The 12,725-nt window shown below is 42.8% G+C and overlaps 1 protein-coding gene across 1 annotated transcript in view; it reads right to left on the reverse strand.

The window, feature by feature from the left end:
* Nucleotides 1-12,725, reverse strand: part of LTBP3 (latent transforming growth factor beta binding protein 3) — a 176,942-nt gene that overhangs the window by 68,353 nt on the left and 95,864 nt on the right. Inside the window, exons 7-12 of the mRNA XM_044269983.1 lie at nt 10,399-10,557; nt 10,097-10,297; nt 8,559-8,578; nt 4,398-4,464; nt 2,629-2,724; nt 2,218-2,343 (exon numbers count right to left, since the gene is read on the reverse strand). Coding sequence (XP_044125918.1) covers nt 2,218-2,343; nt 2,629-2,724; nt 4,398-4,464; nt 8,559-8,578; nt 10,097-10,297; nt 10,399-10,557 — 669 coding nt within the window. The remainder of the gene's footprint in view (nt 1-2,217; nt 2,344-2,628; nt 2,725-4,397; nt 4,465-8,558; nt 8,579-10,096; nt 10,298-10,398; nt 10,558-12,725) is intronic.

A 12,725-nucleotide genomic window follows, 5' to 3' on the forward strand; every position in this document is an offset into this window, starting at 1 on the left:
CAGGCATGGTTGTGTCTGATAATGGCCGTAACTTGGCGGCGGCTTTGGAACTCGGCAAGCTCACACACATACCATGCCTAGCCCACGTGTTCAACTTAGTGGTTCAGCGGTTTCTCAAAATCTACCTCAATTTGCCTGAGCTACTGGTGAAGGTGCGTCGCGTGTATGCCCATTTTCGAAAGTCATCTACAGCTGCCGCTGGTCTGGCAATGCTGTAGCAGAGCTTGCAATTGCCAGCTCACCGACTGTTGTGCGACATGAGCACAAGCTGGAACTCCACGTTCCACATGTTGGCCAGCCTTTGTGAGCAGCAGAGGGCAGTAGTGGAATACCAGCTGCAACATGGTTGTCACCTTTCCAGTCAGCTTCTGCTTTTCACAAGCGACGAGGGGGCATGGATGTCTGACCTCTGTGAGGTTTTACGCAACTTTGAGGAATCAACAACAGAAGGTGAGCGGCGATGCCGCTATTATCAGCATAACCATCCCACTTCTGTGTCTACTGAAACGCTCACTGCTCACAATAAGGTGGACGCTTTGCATGTGGAAGAGGTGGAAATGGGGGAAGACAGTACACAGGGTAATAGCCAGACCACCCTCAGTTTGTCTTCTCAGCGCAAATTGGATGATGATGATGAGGAGGAGCAGGAGATGGTTGCCTCAGGTACAGAGGGTAGTACCTAAGGATAGGAGGAAGAGGATGAGGATATTGACAGTCATCCTCCTGATGAGGACAGCGATGTCTTGTCTGTTGGGACTCTGGCACACATGGCTGACTTTATGTTATGCTGCATTTACCGTGACCCTCACGTTATACGCATTTTGGCCAACACCGATTACTGGTTGTTCACACTTCTCAACACCCGCTACAAAGAGAACTTCTCATCTCTCATTCCTGCGGTGAAGAGGACAAGCAAAATGGCGCAATACCAGAAGGTCCTTGCAGAAAAATTGATCCAAAAATTTCGAGCTGACAACGCTGGCAGCAGAGTACGTAGTTCCTTGGGCAACCGAGGAGGGGAGACAAGGGGAACACACAGCAGTTCCGACAGAGGCAAGGCAGCACTTTCCAAGGCCTTCGACAGTTTCATGACACCCCGCCAGCAACCTCACCCTAATGCATGGCCTAGTGTCACAAGGAGAGAAAAGTTTTGGAAGATGGTGAAGGAGTACATAGCAGACCGTGTCAGCGTCCTCAATGATCCCTCTGTGCCTTACAACTATTGGGTGTCCAAGCTGTACACATGGCACGAACTGGCTCTCTACGCCTTGGAGGTTCTGGCCTGCCCTACCGCCAGCGTTTTGTTAGAGCGGGTATTTAGTGCTGCTGGGGGCATAATAACTGAAAAAGTTGCCTCCGACTGTCAACTGAAAATGCTGACAGGTTGACTCTTATCAAAATGAACAACGCCTGGATTGCCTCTGACTTCTCTACTCCACCAGAGGAAAGTGGCTGAACATAAAGGCACTGTATTCCCATGCACCCCTTCCACTACAAAAAGGGTATATGGTTCAATCTTTCCTTTCTCGTCCTCCTCCTCCATCATATCAACATGCTTATTAGGTTGCCCTCGCTCCTATTTTTAGAGGGTCAGCTCAGCAGCAGGCCCTCAACCATAATTTTTTCGATGGTCAGCTCAGCAGCAGGCCCTCAACCATAATTTTTTCATGGTTAGATCAGCAGTAGGCCCTCAACTATAATTCTTTTGATGGTCAGCTCAGCAGAAGGCCCTCACCCATAATTTTTTCCATGGTCAGATCAGCAGCAGGCTCTCACCCCTAATGTTTTAGATGGTCAGATCAGCAGCAGGCCCTCACCCCTAATGTTTTAGAACAGGGGTAGGCAACCTCCGGCACTCCAGCTGTTGTGAAACTACAACTCCCAGCATGCATACTGGCTCTGCTCTTCTAAGAACTCACATAGACATGAATGGAGCATGCTGGGAATTGTAGTTTCACAACAGCTGGAGTGCCGAAGGTTGCTGATCCCTGTTTTTGTGCTGTTTCTGATGATTTTGAAAGAAACAAAATGTAATTGTCTAGAATCTGTATAACAAAATCTTACACATGATGAACTGTCTCTTGTCATCAATGGAACAAATTCTACAAATGATCATGCACATATATGAATCTTTTCTAGCACGTTAAGAATGGATGATAACCACGCATATACATGAAAGAGGATTATAAACAGAGCTGCTGTGGATGTCTTACCCACCTACACAAACCCTCTTCTCAGGATCTGGATAATATCCAGGATTACAAATGCAGTAGAACCCTGCAGGAGTTGAGACGCATTCTCCATGTCCACATAGGTTTCTTATCATTTTACACTCATCAGTTTCTAGGTAGGAAATAATCAGGTTGTTAATGAGAATTACTACATAATTTATGAAACAGATTTTCCTATCATTAAAATCCATAAGAATTTGACTGGACTCCTGCCAATCAGGAGAATGAAGAGAATGAAGGAGTTGTGAATGGGACTGAACTTTAGTACCAGGACTATTTATTCCCTGGAGTACTGCTGCCTCTTCATTTTGCTGATTAGTCAGGGTCTTTGGGTCAGGGCTTCATCAGTCAAACATGGTCTATAAAATGGCTATCATTGTTTTAGTCAGTGGCTTACCTGTTAGTTGTGTAGGAGCAATTTCAGCAGCACTTCGTGTGTCATATTCGGCAGGTATTTTTCGGACAGCCACAGTTGTCGGTTTCAAAACAAGTGCTGAAATTATCATATTGATAGTAAGCACCATTTTCCAACATCACATAGCCATTGATAATGTCCATAATTGTAATAATGTGTGATAAAAAAAAAAATGTAGGTAGTAGTTCCAATAGGTTTATATAGTAATAGAAGTGAAGCGCCAGGGCAGAGGTGGCACTGTAAGAGTCGAGGCAAGGGGTAAGCACACAGATGACTTTAAGAAAGCTGTAGAAAGAAAGCTTCTCAACATTGTCCTGCTATATGATATTCAGCGAACACATGCGGGCTGCCATTTTTAGTAAGGTATACTCACGCGTCCGGCGATGCACAGGTCAGCCAGTCTGAAATCAAATGCAGTCACCGGGATCAGGCAGTTCCGAGAACAGCCACTGGGGGCCTTCATCGGGTTGTTCTCGGAACTGCCTGCTCCCGGGGACTGCATTTGATTTCAGACTGGCTCCCGGCACAGGCACAGGTAAGGGCTTACCTGTGCATCGCCGGACGGGTGAGTCTATCTTACTAAAGGTGGCAGCCCGCATGTGTTTGCTGGCGAACACTGCGAACTGACCATCACTGATTATCAGTAAAGGAAGCGTTTTTGCTGAACCCTGCCAGATCCAGCAAAAACGCTAGTGTGAAAGTAGCCTTAGTAATGTTTTCGCGTAGGTGTTTTTTGGGGCAGTTTTTGTGGTAAATATGCTAGCTTCAGCTATCAGCTGATACAATTGTTTCTGCCCAGTAGGGGTTTTTTTTCTAATTGGTGGCATTTTTTTTAAAACACACAATGTTTCGCTATTGCCTTTTTTTTCTGGTATTTTCCCTCACCTCAGTAGGGGAAAAAGCCATTAAAAAAGCAATTTTAGTATTGACTTGCAAAGGCACACGTGATATAGTCAGTGCAGGAATTTGACAGACGGAGACCAGCAGCCCAATGAAGAACAGCCAGGGAGCTGGATCCGAGTGGTGGGGAGCAGGTGAGTATGGATTTCTCAACAGATCTGGATGTCTGGGGGTTAGATATAAAAAAATAAAAATGGACAACCCCCTTTAGCCTCTTCCTACGAGTTATATTACATTATATTTCAGTTGGTGGAGACTTCATGAGAAATGCTTCAGAAAACAGATATATCGATATAATATGACATGACAAATATTGGGAATAGGGATGAGCGAATCAACTTCGAAAGAAACATCCGAAGACGATTTGCATAAAACTTTGTTTCAATACTGTACAGAGCTCTGAACAGTATTAGAATGTCTTGGCTCTGATGAGCTGAAGTTATTACTTTGCCAAGTCTCGTGGGTCTTCGTGTAATAACTTCATAAATTGATTTCTACTGTAAAAGGGTACCACTTGGAACAGAACCAGTTTCAAGTGGTACCTTTTTACAGTAGAAATCAATTTATAAAGTTATTACGCAAAGTCCAGTATTAAAACAAAGTTTTATGCGAATCCACTTCGGATGTTTCATTCGAAGTTGATTCGCTCATCCCTAATTGGGAACATTAGACATATTTAAAAGCCATACTTCCTTTTTCAGAAACTTTGCAATTGTTGAAAAATAGTTTAGTATTAGTAACTGAAACTGTTGCAATTACTTTAATAAATTTGTTCTGTCTATAATCAATATAATCATCTATAATCAAAAACTAATCATTTCAAATATTTCTTAAATAGAGTGTTTTATTACCAGGCTCTGGTGGAAAAAGAGATGGCAAAGACATCGTTTCTTCTGCTTTTGTGATGAATACAGGAAGCTGGAATTTGAACAAATAACAGTAAATAACTAGTAAATGAGAATGTATAATGATCTCATCCTGTAGTGTGTACTAGGAATATTTTTTTCTGGAGAGAGGAAATTTATGGAATCACCGGGTATTCAAACTTTTCAATAAACTTGTACAAGTATACTGTACTTTTGCTAATGGTTCCAGACATATTCATAGGGTTAAATACGGAAAACCAATAGTTTGGTATGAAAATTCTACAGGAAAAATGCATGAGTGGTTGTAAAACTAAAAAAGTTTTTTAGTAACACATCTCCTTTTCTTCTAGTCTCTTTTTATTTTCTGATTGCAGATTTTTTTTTTAATTCTATTTCCTGTACATGATTATGGGGGCTGCCATCTTGCCTGAGCTGTTCTTAACAGCATTTAGAAAGCATTAAGAAAATTGCTTTATGGTAGCCCCATGGGCCATAGACACAACGGTCAGGAGGGGACCTCATTGACTTCTATGGGAGAGTTTTCTAGGCATGATCTGTGTCCTGTGCAGAGGTCATTGTACAAAGAAAGAACAAATATGCTTTGACAATCACCTATTGTGAATGGTGGATCCTGTGTTATCTGTCATTCTAATCCTGCCTGTAATGATATCACCTCTGTGTATAGATAAGCAGATAACTGCAGTAAAGCGATCTGTACAGAGCTAGAAGTGGCGCCTATTATAAGGCTTAGCAGCCAGTACGAGAATTGCAGAAAATTGCATTGAAAATTAAAAATAACCACCAAAATATGTTAAACATAAAAATGTGATTTAAACAATTTTCTTATTGCACATTTCCTATAAATCAATCAACAGAGAACAAGCAGTACGATGATTTATACCTCACTTCATGTACTGACCAGGTTACAAGTGCATACTACCAATAAATATTAGTTATTCCACATGAATTTTTATGCCATACCTGGTTATTACCATAGAGGTTTAGGTTTAGTATTGGTTTTGGGTATTTGAGTGTGGCTGGAATCAGACACATATTCAATACTGTGTATTAAAGAGTGGTATTGCTATCACCGCGTGCGATATTTGAAGTAATCAGTGTCACTGAAAGATCTTGTGTTTCTCAGGCATTTAAAGGGGTTATCCAGCTTTCACTGAGGATATGCCATCACTAGCTGATCAGTGGAGGTACAACACGCCCCCACCAATTTGCTGTGCAGCTGTAACATCGGAGCCTGAACTACAAAGTCAACTGTGTAGTGGACATAGCTCCTCACTGCAGCACGGCTCCCATTAACTTCAATGGGAATAGCACTGTAGCAATGAGCTCCCTCCACTATACAGTTCACAGTGCTTCGTAGCTCCAGAGCTGACTTTTGGCGATGGAGCTACACCCGAACAGCTGATTAGAGGGGTGCAGGGTGTAAGACCCCTGACTAACAACTAGTGATCGCCTATCCTGATAGGCCTTCAGTGCCTAAGTTGCTTGCACACAGACATAAAGAGACAACATAGCCAGCGAAAATCTATGAAGCACCTATGGATAGATGAATTTGGGTGCACTTGGAGATGGCAAGATTACCTTTAGCAATGAGTGCCAGGCAGCTGATACCAGGGTAAATCAAATCATGGCTACATGAAGAGGGGCCTAGACATGCAAGATGCAACATTCCTACATCAGAGGAAAGTCTTTGTTTTATTATTTTACTGTAACAGCAGAGAGACTATAGATCTCCCTCCTGAGTAATTATATACAGTACAGACCAAAAGTTTGGACACACCTTCTCATTCAAAGAGTTTTCTTTATTTTCATGACTATGAAAATTGTAGATTTACACTGAAGGCATCAAAACTATGAATTAACACATGTGGAGTTATATACATAACAAAAAAGTGTGAAACAACTGAAAATATGTCATATTCTAGGTTCTTCAAAGTAGCCACCTTTTGCTTTGATTACTGCTTTGCACACTCTTGGCATTCTCTTGATGAGCTTCAAGAGGTAGTCACCTGAAATGGTTTTCACTTCACAGGTCTGCCCTGTCAGGTTTAATAAGTGAGATTTCTTGCCTTATAAATGGGGTTGGGACCATCAGTTGCGTTGTGGAGAAGTCAGGTGGATACACAGCTGATAGTCCTACTGAATAGACTGTTAGAATTTGTATTATGGCAAGAGAAAAGCAGCTAAGTAAAGAAAAACTAGTGGCCATCATTACTTTAAGAAATGAAGGTCAGTCAGTTCCAAAAATTGGGAAAACTTTGAAAGTGTCCCCAAGTGCAGTCACAAAAACCATTAAGCGCCACAAAGAAACTGGCTCACATGCGGACCGCCCCAGGAAAGGAAGACCAAGAGTCACCTCTGCTGTGGAGGATAAGTTCATCCGAGTCACCAGCCTCAGAAATCGCAGGTTAACAGCAGCTCAGATTAGATACCAGGTCAATGCCACACAGAGTTCTAGCAGCAGACACATCTCTAGAACAACTGTTAAGAGGAGACTGTGTGAATCAGGCCTTCATGGTAGAATATCTGCTAGGAAACCACTGCTAAGGACAGGCAACAAGCAGAAGAGACTTGTTTGGGCTAAAGAACACAAGAAATTGACATTAGACCAGTGGAAATCTGTGCTTTGGTCTGATGAGTCCAAATTTGAGATCTTTGGTTCCAACCACCGTGTCTTTGTGCGACGCAGAAAAGGTGAACGGATGGACTCTACGTGCTTGGTTCCCACCGTGAAACATGGAGGAGGAGGTGTGATGGTGTGGGGGTGCTTTGCCGGTGACACTGTTGGGGATTTATTCAAAATTGAAGGCATACTGAACCAGCATGGCTACCACAGCATCTTGCAGCGGCATGCTATTCCATCCGGTTTGTATTTAGTTGGACCATCATTTATTTTTCAACAGGACAATGACCCCAAACACACCTCCAGGCTGTGTAAGGGCTATTTGACCATGAAGGAGAGTGATGGGGTGCTGCGCCAGATGACCTGGCCTCCACAGTCACCGGACCTGAACCCAATCGAGATGGTTTGGGGTGAGCTGGACCGCAAAGTGAAGGCAAAAGGGCCAACAAGTGCTAAGCATCTCTGGAAACTCCTTCAAGACTGTTGGAAGACCATTTCAGGTGACTACCTCTTGAAGCTCATCAAGAGAATGCCAAGAGTGTGCAAAGCAGTAATCAAAACAAAAGGTGGCTACTTTGAAGAATCTAGAATATGACATATTTTCAGTTGTTTCACACTTTTTTGTTATGTATATAATTCCACATGTATTAAATCATAGTTTGGATGCCTCCAGTGTGAATCTACAATTTTCATAGTCATGAAAATAAAGAAAACTGAATGAGAAGGTGTGTCCAAACTTTTGGTCTGTACTGTAAATGTATTTAAATTTTTTAAAACATAGTATTTTGGGATATGTGTATTAGATGGCTTCAGATGTGAATTTACTCGGATTCATTTCCATATTTAGAGAGAGGCCTTATTCAAACACCAGTGACTCACGGACAGTGCACAAACCCATTTTAATGTGTATAGTCACACGTCTGGGATTTACCACAGTTTGGGCTTACGCTATGGAAGCATGCCCTACTTTTTCTGTGTTTACGGATCCATCATGCCAATTATAGTGTATGGTTTCGTAAAAAAACACAGACACAACACAGGTAGCATTCGTGTTTTGTCTGTTCTTCACAGATCGTTGCTAGAAGATTAGAAAGTTGCTAGAAGAAATACATTTTCAGCGAGCAGTGTCCTTGGCATACAGATTAAACACACAGGGCAAAAAACGGATACATGGACCAAACACAGATCCTTCGCAAATTACTTCACAGATGAACCACTGACCATCTTGTAACTGATGTCATCACTGACACTGACATGTGAATAAGGCCTAAGGAAACCCAACATGGACAACTACCTTGTAAGGTCGGTTTACCTTGCTCTGGATCATTACTGTTGAACAAAAGGTTAAACTAGATGGATTAATGTGTTATACTACTAGTTTAGCTAGTATGTACAGTACCATGGGAGCAGAAGCCCTCATATCACAGAGATTTACTAATGGTGCCATTTAATGTTCATCATTACTATCACGGAAAACAAAATAAAAAAAAAAAAAAAAAACTTACCATAGATTCAGTTACTTCACCTAGAACACAAAAGATATATTTGTTTAGACATATGTTTTTTGTATTAATCCGTTCTGCCAAATTCTGCAGCTTAAAATGTATAGTCTCTGCATCTGAACATGCAACAATCAAAAAATAGTAATTAAGGGGGTAATTTATTAAGACTGGAGTTTTAGTTGCTGTTCTGAATAAGCCCTTTAGCTGGTGGCGGATCTGCCAAAGTTTTGTGGAGGCACCGGGCTCCAGTTGGCTTGGTTGTATCCTCCACCAGTCTAAATGTAAGCCCGCTTCCTTGTTTAAATCTTAAATCTAGACCATTTTCTACACCTAAAACCGAAATAAAAAATGATTAATGACTCGGGCCTGCCGCCCCGCCCCCTTCCCCACCCATGTTGCGCCCTTTTTTTTAGACCTGGCATGAGCAAGGAAAAGTTGCAGATTGCGGCACAAATAACCTTTGTGCTGCAATCTGCGCCAGAAATGCGTCTAATATAGGTGTATTTCTGATCAAATGTATGTGAAAATGCATATTTTAGGGGAGGCTGATTTATCTGAAACAGACACATCTCTTTGGATCTGTTCTCCAGTAGGTGACTTAGCTTTTCACTACTGATCCTAAAATGGGACCCCTTAAAATGAGTAGCAGTGAATTGTACAGTTAAACCAGGAACAATCCATTGCAGGGCTTGCTCAGCTGAAAGTAATGATATCTTTCACTAAGCAAACTGTTGCATCATTCAGTAAAAAAGGTAATTCTGATGCATATGGATATTAGCAGTTTACTGCACCAAGGCCGGGTCCAGGCCAATCTGTGCACCCTTGCTCCTCCTGATTTCTCTGCCAGCCCTTCCCTCTCCTTCATGATTGACAGAGACAGATTACAACCCTATTGTGGTTTTGCTTGGGAGTGTTATCTTGTTGTTTTGTCATAGTAGAGCCATTGTAGTCATAAGGGAGTCTTTGGTGTGGGTAATTAAAATTGACGGGGAATCATGCCTATGTATCCTCCTAAGATTTAAGGTGAGGCTTCTATCGTCTGGCTAGATTTTAGAGCTCTTTGGCTGGTCTTGCTTTTGAGTCGCTCATTGTGTTAACATGTGAAATCTGCAGGTGGCTTTTAGAACATCTGAGCCAGGTTTATGGCTGGAGATATGTTGATTTAGGCAGAATGATACCAGATTTCTGTAGCTCGAAGGACTTCCCCCATTCTCATGTGTTCTTGTTTAATGTTCTATCTTGTTACGACTGGTTGTACAGAAAGCCTCTGTGAGGGTCAGATTATGCCAAGTGACTTGTGTTGACTATATTTATTGACAGTCATTAATATTTCAAAAATTCATCCCTTTTATCTCAGTTGTATCAAATTGAGGTTCATGTTACAAAGTAAAACATCAACAGACTAAATATGCCAAAGACACCATTACTCCCTACTACTACTAGATCCAGAATGTATCTACTTCCACAAGGTCTATGTCATTAAATTGTTTAAATTATTCTGGATATGTATGTAATTTAAAAAAAAATTGCAAATGACTCACGTTGCCCTTCATTAGAATCGAGTTCTGGTATCTTTTGAGGTGGAGGAAATTCTGGGATGTTTGGAGGTGGAATAGCCTGCTGATCCCCTAAATCTGGTTGCAAATGGAGAGTGATTTCACTTTGACCCTGAATCATAAAAGTATGATGAGTACTAAAGATGTGATAGCCTTTCCCAGCTGGGCATATCTCAGCAAAAGATGCTGGAAAGAAAGGAATTAGGAGGCATTAGAACTGTTGAATGGGCACATATTGCTCACTTAAATCTTTGAAAACATTCAGAGAGATTTTTGTCCATTCCTACCTGTTCCTTCAGCAGGACATGCTTCACATTGAGGACCCCAAGCCTTTCCGACACTACAGCAGCATAGTTGCTGAGTCATCCAAATCGAAATTGGGTGCTGACACTGGCCTTCTTGGCCTATAAGTCTGTAGCACAGACTTTTTACATCAGACTTCTCTTCTGCAAGAATAATTGTTAATGTAATACCATGAAATTACCTTTTCTATAATGTTTTACACACATGCTCATGACCAGGAAAATCACTTTCATGCAGTGGAATACCTTCAATGGCGGCAAACCATGTGGCTGATATGGGGCCTGGGGGAGGGGGCTTCCATATAATTCAATTGTAACAGCATAAATTCCTATGCACTGCCTCCCTACCCCACCCAGTGGTGGCTCCAGGCAGCCAGCTTTGTAATAGAAAGGAATTAGAAGATTTATCCATATATTTATATCAAGCCTTAAAGATATACTGTAGTCATTAAGAACTATCTTCATCGTAAAGAAGAAGAAGAAAGAGGCCTGGAAGTGATGATATGGACCACACAGAGCTTTGATCTCAACATCATTGAGTCTGCCTGGGACTACGCAAAGAGAAAACAGGATTTGAGAAAGCCTACATCCACAGAAGAGTTTTCCAAGATTTTTGGATCAACCTTCCTGCTGAGTTCCTTAAAAAATTGTGTGTAAGTATACCTAGAAGAACTGATGCTGAAGGCAAAGGGTGGTGTGGGAATTCGCTCTGGTAGTTAGGATAAGCGGGTGCAGCACAGAGGCAAAGTACAAGTTCTTGGTTCAAAACATCAATATTTATTCACACGTGAAAGCAAAACAAAAACACAAGTTGCTTGGTGATCGTTCACACACATGAAAAGTTCATATACAAAACAGTCACCTTTTCTCCTGGGTGTTACTTCACACCCTGTTGGAAGTTCTGCCTTGTCAAGTCCACAGGCAGGCGTTAGGCGGCCTGTTCGTCCTCACAGGGTTCCGAGCCCTCCAGCCCGGCTCAAGCCGCAGATCCCTACACAGCTCTCAGATCACAACACACAGACCTCCTGAGGTAATCCTCTCCACCTGGCAGTGCTGGCTGGTTTTTATGCCTGGCAAAACCTTACTGGGAGTAGTCACCCACCCAGCACTTTGACTACTCCCAGTAAGAGCCGTCCCGGATCAGCTATTATAGCCATACTAAGTATCAAGGTGTCAAACAGCAGCTGCTGACACATAAAAACCGTCTCTTACTCCACCGAGGCCAGGAACCTCAGTGACACGTACCTATCATCCACGATGATTCCTTGTACCTTCTTACATACCTGCTCCATTTGTTCAACCATGAGGGGGTGTACACATGCCATATAGTATATTCGGGACAGCGCATCCGCGTTTCGCTGCAACTGGCCTGCCCTGTGTTCTAAGGAGAACTTAAAGTGTTGTAAGCACAGGGACCACCTGGTGAATCGGGCATTTCTCTGGCTCATCCACTTGAGAGGGGATTAGTCAGTCACCAGGCGGAATGTTCTCCCCAACAAATAATAGCGGAGAGACTTGAGTGCCCACTTGATAGCCAGGCACTTTCTCTCCACTATACTGCACCTGGTCTCGGCTGGGGTGAGCTTGCGGCTTAGGAAGATAATGGGATGCTCCTCCCAGTTGACTTCCTGAGACAGTACAGCACCGAGGCCTACTTCGGAAGCGTCCATCTGTACTATGAATTCTCGCTTGAGTCGAGCGTCACCAAAACCGGGGTCCCACACAGGGCCGACTTCAAAGTGGAGAAAGCCTCTTCCGCCCGGTCATTTCAGTAAACCATCACTGACTTGCGTCCCTTCAATAACCCCGTCAATGGCGCAGCTAAAGTAGCAAAGTGGGGAATAAATCTCATGTAATAGCCTATCATTCCTAGGAATGACTTTACTTGTTTAGTGGTGACAGGTCGGAGCCAATTTCTTATCGCCTCTATTTTGTTTACTTGGGGTTTGATCACTCCCAACAGGTCGCACCCAATGACATACCCCAGGTATTTTGTCTCCTCTAACCCTATTGCGCATTTTTTGGGGTTAGCGGTTAGTCCAGCTTTTCCAAGGGAGTCTACTACAGCCTGCACTTTGGGCACATGACTTTCCCAGTCGGTACTGTGGATAACAATGTCGTCCAGGTGAGCCGAAGCGTACCTACGATATGGTCGCAGCACAATGTCCATTAGCCTTTCGAAAGTGGCAGGGGCACCATGCAGACCAAAGGGTAACACCTTATACTGGTATAACCCCTCCATTGTGATGAAGACCGTTTTTTCTTTGGCAGCCTCCGTTAGGGGTACCTGCCGAACCCTTTGGTGAGGTCCA

Source organism: Bufo gargarizans, chromosome 10 (assembly GCF_014858855.1).
Source record: "Bufo gargarizans isolate SCDJY-AF-19 chromosome 10, ASM1485885v1, whole genome shotgun sequence".
Lineage (NCBI taxonomy): Eukaryota > Metazoa > Chordata > Amphibia > Anura > Bufonidae > Bufo > Bufo gargarizans.